Here is a 22,942-nt window from a genome sequence, read left to right on the forward strand (position 1 = left end):
TCTTGTGTTTTCTTTACTTACTCCATGGAGTTCAAAATCTGTTTCTGGCTTGGAATTGTAGAATTTCACATATGAAAAGGGCTTAAAGCCTAGTCTACCTTTAATGTCTAGGTGTGGAAGCCAGATGACCTGCCACGGGAGCTGTGGTCACAGCCAAGGGCTCTTTCCCTACCATCCTCTTCAACTATGTGGAGGGTCCAGGCTTAGCAAGATGAGGATTTAGTCACTGACAAATGATAGTATTTTCCTTCATTTTAAACTACAGTCAGATTTGATAAGTTTCACCTTATTGTCTTTTTTTTTTCTTCTGTAGTTGAACAGGTGGATCAACCCATGATGCCATTTCTTTTTTTTTTTTTAAACACCAAACACATTTTGTATTGGAATATAGCTGATTAACCACTTTGTGATAGTTTCAGGTGAACAGCGGAGGGACTCAGCTATGCATATACTTGTATCCATTCTCATTTTTAATCTGTGATGCTTTTTAATGTGCTTTTAACATGCAGAGCTTGACTGATTGTGAAAGTAGAAAGTCAGCAGGGACATAGGATTTGCCTCATTTACCCCCTTTCCCTTTAAACGCCTTCCCATGACAAGACAATGTGCTGTGTGTCTGCAGCACATGACCCTGACTCAGGTCCTGCAGGCAGCTGACTAATGGGACCCGAGCCACCCGCTGCATTTTGCCGGCCCCAGCACAGACTAGCCACACTTCATAGCTCCTGCCATGTGCCCCTGTGAAGAGCCATCAGACGACACCATCAGGCTGGTGCCACTCCCACTGGCCTTGGCAGCGAAGAAGGGAGGCTGGAACACTGAGGCTTGGCATTTGGCAGGGAGTGCCCTCGGGTGCTGAGGGCACAAGTCCAGCCCAAGTTCCCAGGGAGATGGGTGGTGTGATTGACCTAACATGCCGCGAAGCTCAGACAGGCTGGTTCAGTGAACAGAAGGCATCAGGCAAACCTGCGGTGACCCACAGGCAGAGGGAGGCTGGTGTGGAGCTGGCCGGGAGCTTCCCTGAGTTTGGATCTCGGCTTGGCCTTCACTGCTGGGTGACCTTGGTCAATTCCGTAACCTCACTGAGCCTCCCTTTTCCTGTCTGTACACTGGTGGTGGAATTACTTACCTCGCAGGAGGGTCAGGGAAGCTGAGAAATAGTATAGGTCAGGCACCTGGCAGGGCCCTGCACATTGATGAGTTCACGACACAGCAACTGCTGTTTCTATTGCTAACAGACACAACTGCATGCCTCCTGGTGGGTTATTGGTACAATTCTGTAAAGAATTTTTTTCCCTCCAAGAATTTGAGCTCTTGTTTTTAAGTCTGATGGTTGTAGCTGGAAGAGAATTGTAAAATGCTTTATCGTGTTTTGAGGTTCTTTGGTTACTTATCCTTAGAGTAAGACCTAGGGAAGTTATAGAAAGGACTTACCTAGCCAAGAATCTAGGTGTATCACAGATGTCTGGCTGAAGATGTCAACTCACCATAGAGTTTAGGTGAACCTTCTACCTCTGCCCAATAAAGGGTTGGTGGTTGTGTTTTTTTTTTTTCTTTTAATATACTAGAGCCTTTTGCTTATCTCATGCTCAGATGAATATCAAGTAGCCAGAAGTTTCCTGCTTGTGATCAATTCTAATGCCTTCTGTGAAGGGAAATGGTTGTAAATTATTACCAGTTAATTAAATGAGTGTTTCCGTTGAGTCCTGTGTGCAGGCTTTTATCCAAGCCTGTTTAGAATCATGGAACATTAGAGCTTGAAAGGTTGTTAAACAAGTGTCTTGTTTCATGGGCAAGAAGACCAGGTTCAGGATGTCGGTGATTCGCTTAACTTCTGCAAAGTGATGCCAAAAGAAACACTGGCTCGAGATGTGTGGTGAGGGAGGGGAGAGAGGGGCTGGCAGTACGGTGGCACGTCAAGCAATCTATGATCCCTAAGCAGTGGGCCTGCGTAGTCCATATGCTACTGCTTTGCCTTGGAGCCATCTTGAAGTGCGTTTATATTTTATGAAGTACTGTCACAGAGTATTTATTGTAGGGTAAAATACTGTCATTCCTATTTTATAGGTGATGAAATTGAGATGGTCAGATGACCTCCCAATTTGGCTCACTAGACCAAATCAGAAGCTATTTGTTGAGTGCTTACTTGGTTCAAGGAACTCTGCTAGGTCCTTTGGAGAATTAAAAAAAAAAAAAATTGTCAGCTCCCTTGGGAATGGAGCTTACAGACATAACTGCAAGCGATGAGATGTAAGTCTGTGAAATTTTATCTGATTATTCAAGGGCATTGGTAAATACTAAGATAATAATCGAGAAAGGAATTTTGAGACTGGAGGGATCAATGCGCCTGTCAGGACCTTCCTGGCAAAAGTTTCTTCCTTCAACTTCTGTAGCTACGTCATCTTTGCCAGGTACACTCAGCTGCTGCTTCCACCCGCAGCCCCAGGGAGCTTCCCTGAGAAATCCTGAGCACCTGGCAGTGATCCTGACCCTAGAAGTCATCCAGCCAAGGTTGGGATGAGTGGATAGATGGAGAAAGAATGGCTTTCTAAGCAGAGACAGCAGCCCAAGCACAGGTGTGACTGTGCCACAGTGAGGAGACAGACCTGACTAGCAGAGCAAGTTTAAAGAATGGAAATTTGAAGAAGAGGTTTGGTTTAATTAGTGGGGAGACGGAGGGGAGCTCATGGTGCCCTGGAAAATCAGGTGAAGCAGAATGAGTTTTCTTCTGGAGGCACTGGGAAGCCTCTGGAGGCTTGGATGGAGGAAAGTTGATGAGAGTGGCACTTTGGGAAGAGCATTTGGGCAGTGAGATGTAGACACTTGTTTTGTTTGTTCTTATACCATAGATGTTTTAAATTTTGGTGCAGTCCAATTTATCATTTTTTTGATGTCATACCTAAGAAACCATTGTCTAACCCAAAGTCAGGAAAATTTATTTCTGTTTTCTTCTAAGAGTCTTATAGCTATAACTCTTAGTTTTAGGTCTATGATCCATTTTGATTTCATATTTACATATGGTGTGAGGTGGGGGTTCGCTTTTATTCTTTTGCATGTGGAATACAGTTGTCACAGCACCATTTGTTATAAAGAGTATTCTTTCTCCATTTAATAGCCTTGATGCTCTCCTGCCCCCTTTTAATCCCTCTTTACCACTTGTCCTATTCCCTTTACCCATCCCCAGGCAACCACAGATATGTTTTCTGCCAATATAGAAGCTATATGTTTATAGCCCTATAAAACTATATATCGTCTTGCTTTTTCTAGGCAGAATATTCTCTTTTGTGTTTGACTTCTTTCACTTACTATTCTTACATGTTGCTGCATACATCAATAGATTATTATTTTTATTCTTGAATACTCAGGCTTCCTAGGTGGTTCAGTGGTAAAGAATCTGCATGCAATGCTGGAGACCCAGATTCAATCTGGGTTGGGAAGATCCCCTGGAGAAGGGAATGGCTACCCACCCTAGTATTCTTGCCTAGAGAATTCCATGGACAGAGGAACCTGGCAGGCTATAATCCACGGGGTTGCAAAGAGTCAGACGCGGCTGAGCGACTAATACACATTCCATTGTATGGCTATATTGTATTTTTTAAAAAGCCCTTGTGAACATTTGCATACATATCTTTGAATATGCTGCTGCTAAGTCACTTCAGTCATGTCTGACTCTGTGCAACCCCGTAGATGTCAGCCCACCAGGCTCCTCCATCCCTGGGATGCTCCAGGCAAGAACACTGGAGTAGGTTGCCATTTCCTTCTCCAATGTGTGAAAGTGAAAAGTGAAAGTGCAGTCGCTCAGTCGCATCCGACTCTTAGCGACCCGATGGACTGCAGCCCACCAGGCTCCTCTGTCCATGGGGTTTTCCAGGCAAGAGTACTGAAGTGGGGTGCCATTGCCTTCTCCATATGCTTGCATTATTCTTCCCTAAATACAGGTCAAATGACTGGATCAAATGGGAGATGTATGTGTAACTTTTAAGAAAATATCAAACTGTTTTCAAAGTGATGGTACCATTTTACAATCCCATCAACAGCATATGAGAATTCCAGTTGTTCCACATTCTTCCGTTTAGTATCATCAGACTTTTTAATGTTAAACCACCTAACAGGTATGCATTGTTTTTGCATTTCGGTTTTAATTTGCATTTCTCTAGTGACTAAATATGTTGACCTTGTTTTTATGTACCTATTGGCCATCTTTATATATGTCTTCTTTGGTGAAATTAAGTGATGAAGCTCATTTTTTAAAAATTGGGTTTTTTTGTTTGTTTGTTTGTTTTAAAACAGAGTTAAGTAAGTTCTTTATTTTATGAGAAAAAGTTACATGTATTTTCTCCTTATCTGTAACTTGTCTTTCATTCTCTTGAAAGTATCTTTCTAAGAGCAGACATTTTCATTTAGATGAAGTCCAGTTTATCATTTTGTTTTTTCATGGGTTGCACTTTGGTCTTATATCTAAGAAATATTTGCCTAACCCAAGGTCTCAAAGATTTTCTCTGATGTATTTTTCTTGAAGTATTAAAGTTTTAGGCTTTATATTTAGGTCTGTAATCCATTTTGAGTTAATTTTTGTATAAGCTGCAGTGTGTGAGTTCAAGTTCAGTATTATGTATAGGAACATCCTATATGGATTTGTAAGAATGCCACATTTTGAAGCCCATTGCTTTCTGAATTTCAGCAAGGACTCAGGAGTTGCCCTCCTCACTAATAGAAGTGGTCTATAGGAAAGAGAGCTTAGTTTATTCTCTTCTCCCTGAGTGACTGTTCAGAAAGAATGCTCATGGCCTGCATCTGTAAGTGGGACCTCCTGGGCACTCTGACCTCAGCCCTGTTATAGAGGACATTCTGTAAGTACCGGAGATGATGAGAAGGTAGCCTAGGCCCTGATGTGGAAAGCCATGAAGCTGATGAGCAGAGTGACTGAATGACTGGATTTGGAATTCAATGAGCCTTGGGACCCACAGAAGTGAGCTGAAATTCTGTAGAAAAATACAAAGCTTAGGATTTGGGGCCTAATCACTGTTCAGGATGTGGGGAGCAGAGCCTTACAGCTGGTAGAAAAGGTGCAAAGGTTTTAGTTGATGACACACTCAGATTGGGTCACTGGATCTTCTCTCCAGTGTTCATGAAGTCTGTGGGTGCATCACTAAAGGGCACTGTCAGTGTTGACATCGAGGTTTGTGATAACCTTGCTTTATCCCGTTAAGGTTTGGTTACACCTGTGGGCTGATGTTCACTCTTTCATGGGGGTGTGGAGAAATTATCTGGAGGAAACTTATCAGAATGTTAAAGGAAGAGAAAACCATGTCCTATATGAAACTGTTTGGAATATCCTTGCTGGTTTGTTAATTTACTCACTCACAAAACCATTTCAGTCCTCTTATGTGCAAGGCAGTGTCCTAAGTGACCAGGGCATGATGACTATAACTATAAGTGGGTTCCAACAATGGTCTCTGTAATGGTGTGGAGTTGTCCACTTGTCTAAAAGAGGTCTCGAGACTTCCGTGGTGGTCTAGTGGTTAAGAATCTGCCTTACAATGCAGGGAACACAGGTTCCATACCTGGTCCAGGAAGATCCCACATGCCGCAGAGCAGCTAAGCCTTCGCGCCACACCTACTGAGCTGATGTGCTTTAGAACCCATGCTCTGTAGCGAAAAGCTACCTCAGTGAGAAGCCTGTGAGCGGCAAAGAAGACTCAGCACAGCCATAAATAAATCAATTCCTCTCCCTTATAAAAAAACAAGCCTGATGTGTCCCTCTTTACCTGGCAAAGTAATAAAGCTATCTTTAAAAAGTAATAATAAAAATAAATAATTAAAACAAAAGTGGTCTCAGAAGGTCTTCTATACAAAGTGAGTTTTAAGTTGACTCTCAATGGACAAATAGGAGTTTGACAGTTTAAAAAGGAAGGATTTTCTAGATAAAAAGGCCACATGCCCCAAATCACTAGGCAATAAGCTTCAGACAGGTAATGGGTATTTTCCACCATTTTGACCACATTCTCCATTATGCTGTCTGACCCAGAATCCATTTTGTTGATCTCTCAGCTTATAAATGAAATAACATGCCTCCCCGCAGAGTCTACAGATAATTGAAAGATGCTGAGACACGGGTTGTACGTGTTTGGGATGGTGAGGACGCAGCATGCAGGGCTGTGTGCCCTGCTGAGGAGTTTGGCTGTTGTCATAGAAGAGAGAGGACACACAGAAGGATTTTAAGTTAGAAAATCAGACTTTCACTTTTGAAATGTGAGTGGTAACAGCTGGAGGACAATGAGTCTGGAGATAGAAACCAGCTAGGAGGCCAGTTCTGCAAGAGGCTAGGTGAGGCAGAGTGGGAGGATAGAGAGGAAGGGGTGGGCTGAGGAGATTCTCAGAAAGTGGGCTTGGGGGGATCTGGTAGGATTACATGCACCTGGGGACGAGTGTGGGCTTCTGGGAAAACATGGAATCAGGAATAGGGGGAGTCAATTAGTGGGTACAAGATAAGACTTTGCACTCTGGATGTGTTGAATTAAAGGGACTTGTCTCAATGAGATGTAGAGATAGAGACTTTCAGAAAAGGTGCATAGATAGGTTTGGAAGTAAAGTCTGTGCTTGAGACTTAGGTAAGTGACCATACCCTTTTGGAGGTTCTGATGTGTTTGTGTTTTCTCCTACTCCAAAAAAATCTCAGGTGGGTTTTGAAATCACGAGTCTGAATATTCCAATGGGAGGAAAAGGGGACTTAGGATCAGCAGGGTTTATAGAGAGATTCATGAAAGAGGAAGCTGGCCAGAGCATCAGATACTGCAGAGAAGTCAGCCAAGGGAAAGACAGACACATCTTTGGATCTGACCATCAGGTGTGCACATGGCTTATAGGAGCTATTTCAGTGCTGGGAGAGACAAGGAAACAGATTGTAGGGGATGGCATGGGTGTTAGACGGTGTACAGGGGAGGTGATAATTGACTTTATTAAAAATATGACTTATTCTCTTAGGCTGCCAATTTGGATAAGCCTTTTTGGGTGCAAGTGATTAAAAAAAAAACAAACAAAAAAAACACCTTACCCAAACTGGCTAAAGGAAAAAGAATGTATGGGCTCAAATAACTGAGAAGTCCAGAAGAATCAAGCAGGGTTTTATCTGAAGCTTTGAATGACATCAAGACCTGGTCTCTTTCTTTCTCAGCTCTCCCTTCTTTATTGGCTTCATTCTGCAGCCCAGTGTCACAAAATGGTGTGAGACATTCCCAAGTTTCTGTCCTTCCAGATTGAAGTTCAGCTGGAGTGAGATTGTATTTCTCCCTATAGATCCAGGATTCCTGATTGAACCTATTTGCATTTTGTTGCCCAAAGCTGCACTAGTGACTGAGGGTAGGGAGTAGCAAGTACCCAGATGGTGATATAGGGCTTATGTTGCTTTCAGGCCAGTCGTCGTGACTGAGGGAATTCAGTGCTCTGCTTGGCAAACTTGGGTCACATGTCCACTCTGAAGCAGGGATAGAATCGCAGCTGAGCCATGGACTAATGTGAGGGCAGGCTAGTTCTCAAAGCTGAAGTGCTGTTGCCAGAAGCTGGCATGGATATTCCACCTAGAGCTAAAATATGTGCTACAACTACAGGGGACAAAACTAGGGTTGGTGAATGGAAGATATTGGTCACTGCATTTCCACCAATGGAAGCTGTTGGGTACAGAGAAAGATTACCCTGGGGGACAGGAATGAAAGAGGTCAGCTGCAGTGGTATCAGATGGCTGTCACTGAAAGTGTCTGAACAGCCACCATGAATAGATGCCAATCCATTGCACTGTGTAGATGAAGCAGATAACCGCTAAGGCCACATTGTCAAACTGTTTCTCTGTAACACAGTAAGGAATACATTTTTACTATAAAGCCCAGTATGCCCTTATTATGCATACAGAACTGCAAACAATTTTCATGACATGGTACTTTTCCTTCCTATTTGGTTTGTTTATGTTTTTTGTTCCATTTAAAAATCTCTGTTGTATGAAACTCATCACATGGTTTTCATGTCTCACTTATGAGTCTCGACCTGCAGTTGGTAAAATCTCATTCTAAGGTCAGAGGGCTTAGATGAACTCGGTTTACAGATGGTATTTGAGTCTGGCTTTTCCACCACGACGGTGGCTTGGGTCAAAATTGAGGCTCAAACCTGTTGCACTGAGACCTCCTGGTTCTCCGTGCTGGAGTCTCCTGATGCCTGGCAGAGCAGCTCCTGACCCGTGGGGTGGAGGGACCTTCTTTGTAGGCCATCAGGCAGTGTTGGAGGGAGTTCGCATGTTGGGTCACAGAGGTGGCCTGGCAGTCTGTCTGTCTGGAGGCTGGCAGCAGCTCCTTCTGTGCCAGCAGCAGTTGATGATGTGAGGTCAGTGTGTGTGCATGTGTGTGGCTCTGACAGGATTTTATATTGAAGATGAGGGAGTGGCTTTTAAAAATAACATATTTTTGACTTGAAACAAGTCAAGGCAGAGAGTGGAGACAATTAGAGACTGACATCCTGTTTAGTCATCTCTCCAGAGAGTTCTATTTTCAGAGCTGTTCTGTAAGGGTTCACAAGTGGTGTTAAGGTAGTTAAGGGAATATTGTTAAGTTAGCAGTAGTCGTGATGCAAGAAGCTGGTTTGAACACTGGGGTGAATTACAGTGCGGTAACCACGTTGATAGTAGTAGACTGAAGGCAGAGAAGGGCAGAGTTTATAAGAATCAGCACTTATGTAGATGAAGCTTCCTGAGTCAGTACAAAACAGTACTTTGGTACTGTTTGTCAGTACTTTTGAAAAAGTATAAGCAGCGTGTAGTGTTTAAAGACCGGTGGCAGTGAGCTAGCCTGTGGTCAATGCATTTTTTTCCCCTTCAGTATGGGTCACCTGTTGGTATAGTACAACCAGTAGATAGTACTGTCAAAGTTCTTTGAGGTTGTCTTATGGGAGCAATGTCAGAAATGCTGAGTAATGATATCATGGACTTGGAGATGTGAGCACTGAAACAGGGGATGGTTAAGACCTCGCCCAGAGCCACTGTGCCAGTCAGACTGGAGTCCATGTTCTAGTCTGGTTTGAACACTGTACCATATAATTTGCAGCTCATTTAAATTTAATATTCTACTCAAAATACCATCCGTATCTATACTCAACTTCTCCAGACCTTTCTGTCTTCAGGTCAAAGGCAGAACTGAAGTCATGGGCTAAACAAATATATAAGGACAATTGTAAATTTATGTGTTTAATTACAATTAAAATATTGTAAATTTATGTATTTGTGTAAGTTTATGTATCAGAATCCATGGCTTAGAGGTGTTCATGGGTAGTTCAAGGTTGGCATGAAGAGGGCAGAGCCTGCCTACCTGGGCCCATGTGGTCAGAGCAGACATGCAGGGCACTGCCCTGTCCTGGGGCCATGCTGGGTGAAGGCTTTTGGGAGACGGGCACATTTTCAGAGGATGGGATCTAGTGAGAAGACATCCAGCTGCCTAATTGGCAGGATGTCCATCTTGTTTTCTCAGCTCGCAGGTGAGAACAGAAAGGAGCCTTGATATTCCTGTGAATAGTCGAGAGTAGTGAATGCACAGCACATGTACTGCCCTTCCTGGTGCTTCCTGAAGATGAATGGCACTCAAGTGGAAGTGGTATAGACAGAGACAGCAGACCAGTCAAGCTCTTTACTTCCCAAAACTACAGGTGTGCAGCTGACCACATCACATTGGTTCATAGCTTTTTGTGTTGCCATTATTTCTCTACTTTATACACTTGCCACGTGGTTTAGCAAAATATTGTTCTTACAAATGTTGCACATCAGTTAGGGATGTTTCAGAAACGGTGACCTTGTGTATGAATGCTTATCAATATCTCAAAGAGCCAAAATGGAAGAGGAAAAATTTCGAGAGAGGGGCAACATTGCAAGGATAGTTTCATTCAGATGTGTTTTTCATCCTTTACAACTTCTTGCACTGTTACTTGTTTCTTGCCCATCTGCTGTTCAGTCAAAGACCGAGATCTGATCTGTGGCTGTGATTTGCACATTGAGGCCTCTCTGGAAAGAATTTTTTGAGATCCACCAAAAGAATACTTCAAAATTAGAATATAACATATTTTCCTCTCTCTTTCTAGGTGGATCTGGAGCCAGAAGGGAAAGTATTTGTCGTAATAACTCTAACAGGGAGTTTCACTGAAGGTAAGAGTGATTTGGGGTGGTTTCTGGTATTTGTGTACTGTTGAGTTCATACTCAATAGGAATTTCTATCATAGAAATTATAAAAACAATATTTTATAAAACATACTTTAAAAAATTAACTGTTTAAATTAGGCCGGTTGGTATTTTATTGCCTAATGGTCTACTGGTTTTGGTTGCCAGAGCAAATATATTTGCTAATTCTGGCAATCTTGTGTTTTGTTTTTTATTCATCATCTTCTTAGTTCAAGAAGTTCTTGCCTCTTTTGGTTCATGTCTATTAAACTGTACTTAAATTTTTGACTTTGGGCCAAACCTTTAGTTTGCCTCTTAATGTGTTAAAAATTGAAGGATCATATTCTTTTCCTTATAATCTTTATCTCATCCTGTCCTTCGAGTGATTCTTTTCCTCTGCCCCTGACACTACCCTCACCTCCCACTTTCCTTTATTTTTAATTGAGGTAAAATTTATATACAGTGAATTGAATAGATCAGAAGTGAAGAATTTGATTTTGACAAATGCGTACAACCATGTAACTAGCACTTCAATCCAAGACATATTTCCATCCTTCTGAAAGTTCCCTGTGTCCTTTCCTAGTTAATCCCCTGCTGCCAGAGATAGTAAATGCAATATTTTGTTTTGTTTTTTCACTGTAGTTTAGTTTTGTCTTTTCTGGAAGTTTATATAAATGGAACTATAGAACATGTTCTCTTCTGTGTCTGATTAATTTTGCTCAGCATAATTTCTGTGAGATCTATTCATGTCATTGTGTATATTAGTATTCTGTTCTTTTTTATTGCTGAATATTTCATTCTATAAATGTAGCACAATTTTGTTTGCTCATTCTTGTCCTGATGGACATTTTGGAGTTTTCCCTGTTTGGGGTTATTATGAAGAATGCTTCCATAAATATTCTTGTACGTAAATTACACCTTGATTTCTCTTGGGTAAATGCCTGGCAGTGAAATTGCTGAATAACAGAGGAGATACATGTTTAACTTTATAAGAAACTCACCTGATTTTCCAAAGTGGTTGTATTCCTATATTCCCACCAGCAATGTATGAGTTCTAATTACTCCATGACCTCACCAACATTTAATGTGGTAATTCTCTTTAATTTTAGACATGCTGGTGGCTATGGAATGATAACTTGTATTAATTTGTGTATCAAATTCCTTGCAATTTCTGTCCCTTTTCTAGTGTTTCCAATTAATTGTTTTAGAATATATCTCTAAATATTTAATTGTTTTCGTTGTCAGGGTTAGTCCTTTGCAAGCTATTCTACCATTACTAAAATCCTTGCAAAGGTCTATAGAGGTGTGGCTTTATGGTTTGTGTATTTGGTGTTGGCATTTTGCAAATTGGTGACACCTTTGAGAAATGATTTTCTCTTATCACCTTCAACCGTTCTCCTTCATGTGGGCAAATTATCTTAAGGTTAGTATTTTTCAACTTCTCTCAATTGTTGCATCTTATCTTTTTGCTCTGATATTGAAATTAGCAGAAACTTAGGTTACTTGAACATGAAAAAACCATCCAAATTATAGTTTAGGGGTCTTCTGCCTGCTCACACATCTTTTGGTTTTGCTTGGCATTTTGAACAAACAGGATTCATGAGAAAAAATGTATCTGCTCATAACTCAGTCAAATAAAATATAATGTAATATTACAGAACATTGCTGATAGAACATTCTTACAGCACATGGAAGGTGGGTACAACCATGGTATAGACAAACCCAGCAGTGAGTATAGAGGCATGAATGAGGAGTGGGTGAGATTCTGAATATGCTGAACTACTGAGTATGCTGCAGTAAGTTGCAACGGGCCAGAGGAGTGAGGCCATGTGTGTTAGACCAGGTCTGATGGTGCTGTTGTTATTACATTACATCTCTTTTTAGAGTTATACTGGCTCTCTAAGAATAAATTTTATTACGTTTCTATCTTCCTTAACTGTACACTAGAAACATCAGAACAATGGTACTGGAATAGTCCTCAATATTCTCATGGTGTTAATTTATTAGTTATGGTGATAAGAAAGGAATGTCAAGTGTTACTTGGGGTGAATGCTTATTAGGCCATTGCAATAATATTCCTTTCAGAGGTGACCCTGGGTAAAATGGCGAGGCAGGCCAAGTTCATCTTTGGTAATTTCACTCCCCTTTAAGTTAGTCCTTCCTGTTCTCTGTCTTCAAATGTCTCTTACTCCAGAAAGATGCTCAGTGATCTCCTCTCTCCAGGAATGCTTGCTAATAAGGAAGACAGGGAGTTCATGGGCTAATTCACACTAAAGTGATAGTGATCGATAGCTTCACATTCTGCCCCTCTTAGGGGTGTGTGTGTGTGTGTGTGTATTTTTAAATGATGTTAAAAGGGCTGTTTTACTCATGAGAAGGAGATTTTTAATGTTCAAGTTTCAGGATCTATAGCATCACTGTGTGGGCTGTATTTTAGAAGCTCAGAGCTGATCTCCCCATCTGTGGGAGCCTTATCTTGTCAGTTTAGCTCCTAGGCTGGGGCTCAACTTGAGCTGGCACGTTGCTGCCGCCTTGGGGCCCAGCTTCCTTGTCAGATGCAGAGAATGTGATGACTGTCTCTGTGCGTATTACGCAAGGAAGGAATGGTGCTCCCCAGCCCCCACACTCCTGCCTCCGCCGTGGCAGCGCAGGGACCTGGCTCTGTGAGAATGCCCCTGGTTTGGCCTCTCTCCTGTCAGCCACCCTAGATCATCTCTGGCTATCAGGTGACAGGTCAGCTGGTGGAACTTTGGGAGCTCTAGTTCCCACCTGGGGTCCTGGAGGGCTTTCCATAAAGGAGCAGGGTATCAGGCTTGCCTGGTGTGGTGCAGGCAGTGAAGGGGGAGTTGGCCTGGGATCCCAGAGGGATGGTCAAGGCTCACAAAATGTTGGTTGATGAAAGAATGAAATAATGCCATTTGCAACAACATGGATGGACCTAGTGATTATCACAGTAAGTGAAGTAAGTCAGGCAGAGAAAGACAAATACCATGTGATATCATTCATATGTAAAACCTAAAAAAATGATACAAATGAACTTGTTTACAAAACAGAAACAGAATCACAGATTCAGAAGATAAATTTATAGTTACCAAAGGGGAAAGCAAAGGTGGGGAAGGATAAATTAGCAGGTTGGGATTAACATATACACACTACTATATTTAAAATAGATAACAAGGACCTATAGCACAGGGACATCTGCTCAATATTCTGTAATAACCTGTATGTGAAAAGAATCTGAAAACAGAATAGATATATGTATAACTGAATCACTTTGCTTTGCAGCAGAAACTAACACAACATTGTAAATCAACTATAATATAAAATAAAAGTGAAGTTAAAAAAGAAAGACATGTTGGTTGAACCTCATTGTACATCTGATCTATCTCACAGGGTTGTTTTGAAGGTCAGATGACAGAATGTATAGAAAAGTGTAGAGTCTTCTCTGAAGGCACATCTCCATGTTCCTGTTGTCAGGGCAGCAAGATTCCTGTCATTCTCCCCACCCCTGCATGGCACCCGTGCATACTCAGCAGGTGTATTTTATTTCGGCACTGTTTTTCTTTTATACTAGAAGCCTCAAGAATTTAGTGGACAGTTTCTAATGTGATGTTGGCTTATCGCCACGCCTGTTTCCCTCTCATGGCCTGCTCTAGGGGTTCTGCCATTAACCGAGACGCTATAATCCCAAGGCTCTCTTTTAAAAAGCAATTGCTCAAATGGAGGTATGGTCTGTGATATACCAGACTGGCATTAGGAGTTGCTGACTAGTCCTTATTTCATCCTGTCTCATCTTCTCATCTTTCGATAATTGTGCTGAATTTGCAGCTAAGGCAAAAGAGTTTTTATTAAATATAAGACATGACATGAGAAATGACATGAGCGATGCCTGCTGGGTGCAGACCTGTGATCTCATCACAGATGCTGGGGCTATAAAGATGAACAAGATACAGACACGGACAAGCTCCTCTGCGGTGGGCAGATGCAGCCCATGCGTACAGTGTGGGGGCCCAGGACCCAGCACAGGGATAAGTTCAAGGCACGGTGCTGACTGGCAGGCACATGTGATCAGATCAGCCAGGAGATTTTAGAGGAAGCTCCACTGGGGAGGAGCATGGTGAAATGATCAATAGAAATATTGCTGGTGGAAGAGAACGTTCAAGAGGGGAAGATACGCGTAGAGGTGAGAGAACAGTGAAGAGTCTCTTAGACTGAACATAGAGGGATGCTGAGTGAGAGGGAGTGCGGTGGGAAGTGCGGCAGAGACTTGGGAGGGCCTCATGCACGTGGCTCAGTGATAAAGAATCTGCCTGCCAATGCAGGAGATGCAGGTTCAATCCCTCAGTCGGGAAGATCCCCTGGAGAAGGACATGTATTCTTGTCTGGGAAATCCCATGGACAGAGGAGCCTGGAGGGCTACAGTCCATGGGGTCGCAAAGAGTCGGACACAAATGAGAAACTGAGCCCACAGGCATGCGTAGGTTTGCCCAGGACAGTCTGAGTTTGTCTGCTGTACCAGTGTGACCACTCACAGCATCACCTTGCAGTCTCATGAGGATCCCAGGTTAGAGGATAAACTGCATGGTTATGCTACTTCTAGGCTCGCAGACATGATGGAGTGCCAGTGAGGGGTTTTAAGGAGTGGGAAAATCTTACTTGGTACCCATGGGTACATGGGGCTGGGGGCAAAGGGCTATTAGGACCGTAAGAGGAGATAGGTATAGATAGCCAGTAAGAGATAATTAAAGTTTTCTAAGAGAGAGATGGATGGAGGTTCGTGACATTGTACAAGAGATAGGAATCAAGACCATCCCCAAGAAAAATAAATGCAAAAAAGCAAAATGGCTGTCTGAAGAGGCCTTACAAATAGCTGTGAAAAGAAGGGAAGCAAAAAGCAAAGGAGAAAAGGAAAGATATACCCATTTGAATGCAGAGTTCCAAAGAATAGCAAGGAGAGATAAGAAAACCTTCCTCAGCAATCCAAAGAAATAGAGGAAAACAATGGAATGGGAAAGACTAGAGATCTCTTCAAGAAAATTAAGAGATACCAAGGGAACATTTCATGCAAATATGGGCACAATAAAGGACAGAAATGGTATGGACCTAACAGAAGTAGAAGATATTAAGAAGAGGTGGCAAGAATACACAGAACTGTACAATAAAGATCTTCACGACCCAGATAATCACGGTGGTGTGATCACTCACCTAGAGCCATACATCTTGGAATATGAAGTCAAGTGGGCCTTAGGAAGCATCACTATGAACAAAGCTAGTGGAGGTGATGGGATACCAGTTGAGCTATTTCAAATCCTGAAAGATGACGCTGTGATAGTGCTGCCCTCAACATGCCAGCAAATTGGGAAAACTCAGCAGCGGCCACAGAACTGGAAAAAATCAGTTTTCATTCCAATCCCAAAGAATGGCAATGCCAAAGAATACTCAAACTACCACACAATTTCACTCATCTCACACGCTAGTAAAGTAATGCTCAAAATTCTCCAAGCCAGGCTTCAGCAATAGTGAACCGTGAACTTCCAGATGTTCAAGCTGGTTTTAGTAAAGGCAGAGGAACCAGAGATCAAATTGCCAACATCTGCTGGATCATCGAAAAAGCAAGAGAGTTCCAGAAAAACATCTATTTCTGCTTTATTGACTATGCCAAAGCCTTTGACTGTGTGGATCACAATAAACTGTGGAAAATTCTGAAAGAGATGGGAATACCAGACCACCTGACCTGCCTCTTGAGAAATCTGTATACAGCTCAGGAAGCAACAGTTAGAATTGGACATGGAACAACAGACTAGTTCCAAATAGGAAAAGGAGTACACCAAGGCTGTATATTGTCACCCTGCTTATTTAACTTATCTGCAGAGTACATCATGAGAAACGCTGGGCTGGAAGAAGCCAAGCTGGAATCAAGATTCCCGGGAGAAATATCAGTAACCTCAGACATGCAGATGACACCACCCTTATGGCAGAAAGTGAAGAGGAACTAAAAAGCCTCCTGATGAAAGTGAAAGAGGAGAGTGAAAAAGTTGGCTTAAAGCTTAACATTCAGAAAACTAAGATCATGGCATCTGGTCCCATCACCTCATGGGAAATAGATGGGGAGACAGTAGAAACAGTTCAGACTTTATTTTTGGGGGCTCCAAAATCACTGCAGATGGTGACTGCAGCCATGAAATTAAAAGACGCTTACTCCTTGGAAAGAAAGTTATGACCAACCTAGATAGCATATTAAAAAGCAGAGACATTACTTTGCCAACAAAGGTCCGTCTAGTCAAGGCTATGGTTTTTCCAGTGGTCATGTATGGATGTGAGAGTTGGACTATAAAGAAAGCTGAGTGCCGAAGAATTGATGCTTTTGAACTGTGGTGTTGGAGAAGACTCTTGAGAGTCCCTTTGACTGCAAGGAGATCCAACCAGTCCATCCTAAAGGAAATCAGTCCTGAATATTCATTGGAAGGATTGATGCTGAAGCTGAAACTCCAATACTTTGGCCACCTGATGCGAAGAGCTGACTCATTTGAAAAGACCCTGATACTGGGAAAGATTGAGGGCAGGAGGAGAAGGGGATGACAGAGGATGAGATGGTTGGATGGCATCACCAACTCAATGGACATGGGTTTGGGTGGACTCGGGAGTTGGTGATGGACAGGGAGGCCTGGAGTACTGCAGTTCATGGGGTCACAAAGAGTTGGATATGACTGAGCAACTGAACTGAACTGAAGAGAGAGATTACTAGAACTGGAGTTAAGTTGGAATCTGTGGGGATAAACAGAGTGGGGGACAGCTATGAGAAATATATAGGTCTTAAAACCAGCAGGAATTGGCAGTTCATGGGGTATCAGGGATGAAGAAGGATGAGACTCCAGTGATGCTCAGAGGATTTTATGCAGCCATTCACCAGACTAAAAACATAGCAGTAGAAGGTGGTGAATTCAGCTTTGAGCAGATGGAGTTTGAGACACTTGTGAGAAACCCAAGAGGAGATGCTTAGTAGCAATAAGAGTCTAGAGTTTGTTAAGGCATCTAGGTGTGAGATGTAACTCTGGCTGCCAGTGGGAGACTGGGACCCACTGAGAAGATTTAGAAAACCAAGGTTGACTAAGAGCAGAACTCTGTGGAACACCAATAATTAAGAATCTGGCTCACAGATTATACTTTGTCAAACTCACCCGAACTCTGTTGAAGATTTACTTAATGAACACTCATTTTGTTAGTATATTTATTACTTATTCAATAATATTTGAGTGCTTACTGCATGTTAGGGACTGTTTTTCCAGATGGTATAACATCTTACAAATTGACATCAAAATGTTTGCTAATGAAGTTTGAAGAAAGTACAGACATAAAAGACTTTTAGAAAAAAACGTTACACATAAACTGGTGTTAACATCAGTAGCTTCACAATTTGATCATGAAGTGTGCTATGTATAGATTTATGTTTAATGCTAAGATGAGAAGATGAACCTGCTTCAAAACCCAACATTGAACTGAGATGGAGCAAGAAAAACTCTTCATGGAAATCTGTCACAGAGCCAAAGGCATAACATTGTCAACTGGATCAAAAACCCATCACCATTGTTCATATTAAGAAAGGTGTTATCACTCTTGATCAGATATAGAATTCCCCTCAGCACTGCTGCCAAGACACAGTTGAACTGACTTATTGTTTTGAAAGGGCTGTCTCATGTCATTCTTTATTTCATTCTGACTAAGCCTTTCTGGAGCTAACCACTGGATCAGCCACCTAATCGAGCTGAAATTTTATTAAAGTGATGAAAGAAACCTGGACTTCTAATGCAACCTCTAGATGCTGTCACTGTGGCTCTGTTTGATGGTCACTATGTTGGACTAGTTCTTACCTGGAAGAGTGGAGTGACCAAGAAAAAGAAAATTTGAAGTATTGTTGAAAATGGGTTGAACTAAACTCATCACTTTTATAATTGAAAGAGAAGCAACAAAAGAAATTGTTAAAATAGTGATATCCCCTCAACAAATCAAAAAAGATGTTGCACTGTAATGCTATTAAGAAATACAGTGTAAGATTTGAAGATAGTGTAGTTTATATAAGTGAAGTTTGCCTGGATTCATACTTCAATGATTGGCCCACAGAGCGAGAACCAAATGACGTGTGTTGCCTTATGGGAGTACACCATCCCATTTGTGAAGTAGTCTTGCCAAAAAATCAAGCCCAAATCTGGTGAGGCTTCCACATTTAACCACCACTGTGTAGGGAATAGGGGGATAGGAACACATTTAAAATGACACCACGAGATACAATCAGCAAAATTCAAAATGTGGAAACATTTGATAAGACAAGAGACTTGCTTCCTCTGACTAAAAATTGGAAGAGAAAAAAGAGAAGGGAAAACCAAAAATAGCAAAAGATTAAAAATTGGAAGAAAAAAAGAAAAAAGGAGAGAAAACCAAAATAACAAATGAGAAACACATTAACCACCTTCAACATGTGAAACATATCAAGCAAGAATTGCAAAACAAACTCCCAGGATACAACTGGGAAAATGTATGACTGTATACATCATAATAATAAGGAATTATTAATCTTATTTATCTGTGATTGTGGCATTTTGGTTGTTTAAAATAGAGCATCTATGAGTGATAGATACTGAATTGTTTACTGATAAAATGATTTCTGAGGTATACTTCAGAGTATTCCAGAGGTGGAAGAAGGGGAGAGAGGGTACAGATAAAACCAGATTCGCCACAAGTTGCCTCTTGAAGCTAGATGACAGTTACATGTAGGTTTATAAGTTTGACTACTTTTTCATGTGTTTGAAATTCTCCTTAATAAGAAATCAAAATTACACATTTAAAATACCAATTTTCTAAACAAAAAACAGTATGTGGGTTGCCTCTGGAACATCCAAATGATGCTTTAACTTGGAACACATGATATCTATTCTCATTTATAAATTAAAGCTGGTGTTTTTTATCTCTATACATTTTATCCTTAATTCCCAATTTTTATGTATGATGAAGAGGAAGAGTTAAACATTTAAATGACTACAGTACTTCAGAAATATTTTTAAAGATTCTAAATAAATACTAAGCTGTGAGTCAAAAACTGCAGGTAGGAAGAAATGAGTAAGACAAATCCTTTCGTTCTGTCGTAAAGTTCTCACTCATAACCAATGACAGGTAAATCATCTATTAACAATTACATAACACTTTGCCCTTAGAAAGTTTCATTTTTGCCCTTAGACAGTTTCATTTTAAGATAGTTTTCTTAAAGAATGACGTAAAGCAAAAGAATTAATGGTAGACAGATCTTGTGGGCATGTCTTTTCCCCAGAGTTCCCCAAGCAAAGTTGAGAGTATTCTGTACCAGTTTGGAGGAAAAAAGTGATTTCTTAAAAGATAAACAAAAATACAGTCTGACAAAGAACCTGTCATTTGTGGATTTGAAGCTCATTGAGAAAGCTTCACTGAAGCTTTGAATTGCCCCCCTCTTTCAGACTCTAATTATGTTACTTGGAGCTAATACTCATTTCCCCTGGGGAGAGGATGGAAAGTGCTGGAATTTTGGTATCTGCCAAAAGTATTCTTTCTTCTAAGGGAGTGCACTATAAAGTCGAGTAAGATTCTGATCTTTTTGAAACATTTTCGCTCAGATTTCCTGTGTCAAACCACTGGTTTACACGTAATTGTGTTCTCTGCTAAATCATCATGGCCGCATGCACCAAGGCAGATGAAACGTGTGTTAACTGCTTGGAGGCTGCAACTCGCAGTTTCTCACACTTTCTGTGCGTCATTTTTAAAGGGGGGAAAAGTCGTCTCTGATGGCAGTTTTCAGTATTCCTTTCTCATGTTTCAAGCCTGGGGACATGTTGTTGATAGATCTTTTTAAAGTTAGCTTTTTAAAAAAATATGTATTCTTTCTGTGCCTTCAACCTGAGAGATGAGTTGCTACTTCAGTCCTTCAGTGGTCCAAGCAGTTCTGTGGCTCCCATTGGGAATGACTGCTGGGTTGGAGACAGGGCTGGAGGGCAACAAAGAGGCATTGAGGCAATGGAGAGAAAAGGAAAACTGGAAACAGAAATGATCTTTTTAAAGAATTGAGGCTAAACTGCCCATGTCGTGGTTGACCTGATCCTCTTTCCCATGAGAGCAGGCTCATTTATTGAGCTCCTTCTGAGGACCAGACGCTGTGCTCAGCCTGAAACTGAGCAAGGAGCAATAGCAGCTCTTGTTTCATTTTCTTCCAGTAGCAAGATAGCCTCTTACCCTCCTAATAGTTGCCCTCTATATGTTCATGCCATCATGCATGTTATTTCATTTGCTCCTCACAACAAACTCTTGAGGCTGATATAATCCTCAGTATGCGAGCGGTGAATCCAGCTCAGGGATGCTGAGTTGCTATGGTCTCCTGAATAATGAGTGCTGGAGCCCAGACACAAGCTCGGACTGGGATGCTGAGGTCCACGATCTTCCTAGGCCATCAACTATCTGGGAGGTGTTTCCATGTTTTCTCTTTATTCTACCTTGGATAAAAACTGTCCTTTAGGTGATGTAATCCCAACCTTCGCAGAGTTTTGTTTTCTTTTGGGATGATGTTCTTCTGTGAGACTTTCTTTGGATTCCTCCTTCTTACACCTAAAGGTTGACAATAACCTGGGCAAGGTACTACCTTCTTAAATACCAGGTATAGATCAGAGAACTCTGGGAAGACTGAGCTTGAGATTTGCTGAGTTTTACCATCATCATCAGTATGTTCTCTTAATGAAAGCATTAAACTAGAACTTGGAAAAATTTTAAGTCAAACAAGTTTAGTTAGCATATGATAGCTATATTTGCTTAGTTATGTCTCAACCATTGTTGGCTTCATTCTGACTACTTCTGTTACTTTCATTGACTATTGATGAACTTTTAAATGGTTCCCAAAGTGTGGTCCTGCAGATCTCTGGGAGTTCCAGAATATTCAACTCTGATTATTCATTGGAAGGATTGATGCTGAATCTAAAGCTCCAATACTTTGGCCACCTGATGTGAAGAGCCGAATCATGGGAAAAGATGCTCTTGCTCAGAAAGATTGAAGTCAAAGGAGAAGAGGGTGGCAGAGGTTGAGATGGTTCGACAGCATCACTGACTCAATGGACTTGAGTTTGAGCAAACTCTGGGAATAGTGAAGGACAGGGAAACCTGGTGTGCTGCAGTCCATGGGGTTGCAAAGAGTCGGACACAATTTAGGGACTGAACAACAACAATGCATAAGGTACTCTATACTACAATACTATTGTGTCTCAAGAAAGAACACTTGAATAATTGATCTACTTTTTTCACCCCATGGCATACCATTTTTACTTGAAAGAATGCAAACTGTAGTTATGGAGACATAGGATTTTCAGGTATTTTCTTAAAAATGAATGAAATGAGCTCTTTATTTCCAAGAAAAAAGCTGAGTATGATGCTAGTGATAAAATTGGATCCTGCAAGGCATGGGTAGAATTTTGGAAATTTTATACTCAGCATATGAGTTTGTCAGCTTGCCATACTTAAAAAAAAAAAAAAAAGACTTTTCATATGAATTTGTTGTTTATTAACAATTGTTTTTTTTTAATATTGTAAAATAGGTCAACATTTGGAAGAAGATCTGCATAACTCAGTAAACCCTCATTTTCAAAATGTCCGATACAAAATGTTACAAAGCCATGCATGAGTCAAGGATCCATTGAAAGCTTAAGATAGACTAATTGATTTAGTGTAAAAGTATAAAAATCTCATCGATTATATAGATTCTACATTGCAACTAACTCTTAAACTACCAGTTGTCAAGTTTTGGTATAGAATCAAAGAAGCACCTGGAAAAGCTATTAAAACACTCTCTTTTCCACTACTCTCTGTACGAGGCTAGATTTTGTTCATGTACTTCATCTAAAACAGCGTTGTAGAAGATGGAATACAGGAGCAGATCTAAGAATCCTACTGGCCTCTGAGTCACACTTTAAAAGGATTTGCAAAATTGTAAAACAATGCCACTCTTCTCACTTAATGTTTTTTTTTTGAAAATAGAGTTCTCTTTCATAAAAATGTTATTTATGTTAACATGCAATGGACTTGTTATTGTTTTAAATGAATAAAATTTTTTAAAGTCTCAATTTTAATTTCTAACATGATAAATAACAGTAGAGAGAACCCACATATACTGAACCTGAGCCCTTGATTTTTAAGACTAGAAAAGGGTCCTGAGGCCAAATTATCTCTAGAGTTTCTAGGTTATCTCCCCTTTAATCTTTCTTTCAGAAGTCCAGCACTTTTCATGGTAATTTAAAGAAGAAGGAACTGACAAGCTTTTGTGTCTGCTCTATTGGAACTGACGTTAGGTGACAATTAGGTGATATACACAACAGAAAAATTCAGTCATTTTTTGAAACTGTTATCCTTTTTCTCTAATTATTTTTACTGTGTGGTGTACTTCTGCAGCCGGTTTTTGTTATAAGCCCTTTCTCATAAAAATAGGGAGGTCAGGAAATGACACCCAAACTACCCAGAAACCTATGGTGGTTTCTAACTTTAGAGATGCTGCTATCAGTAGCTTGATGCTAAACCTTTGCTTGATTTGAGCAGAACAAGGCAGTCGCAGTACTTCTGAGCAAGTGGTCAGAGCTGTTAGCACTAAAAGCTGAACCACAAAAATAGCTCAAAAGCCAGTGGATGGCAGCATCTGCAGATTCACCTTATGTGACACCCACCCACCAGCATGTTCATCTGAAATCAAGATTCGTGCAGAAC

At 41.0% G+C, this 22,942-nt stretch overlaps 1 protein-coding gene across 1 annotated transcript in view; it reads left to right on the top strand.

Annotated features, from left to right (window-relative positions):
• PRKCH (protein kinase C eta) overlaps window positions 1-22,942 on the top strand; it is a 235,024-nt gene that overhangs the window by 61,273 nt on the left and 150,809 nt on the right. Inside the window, exon 2 of the mRNA XM_020905071.2 lies at window positions 10,111-10,174. Coding sequence (XP_020760730.1) covers window positions 10,111-10,174 — 64 coding nt within the window. The remainder of the gene's footprint in view (window positions 1-10,110; window positions 10,175-22,942) is intronic.

Source organism: Odocoileus virginianus, chromosome 6, assembly GCF_023699985.2.
Source record: "Odocoileus virginianus isolate 20LAN1187 ecotype Illinois chromosome 6, Ovbor_1.2, whole genome shotgun sequence".
Classification (NCBI taxonomy): domain Eukaryota; kingdom Metazoa; phylum Chordata; class Mammalia; order Artiodactyla; family Cervidae; genus Odocoileus; species Odocoileus virginianus.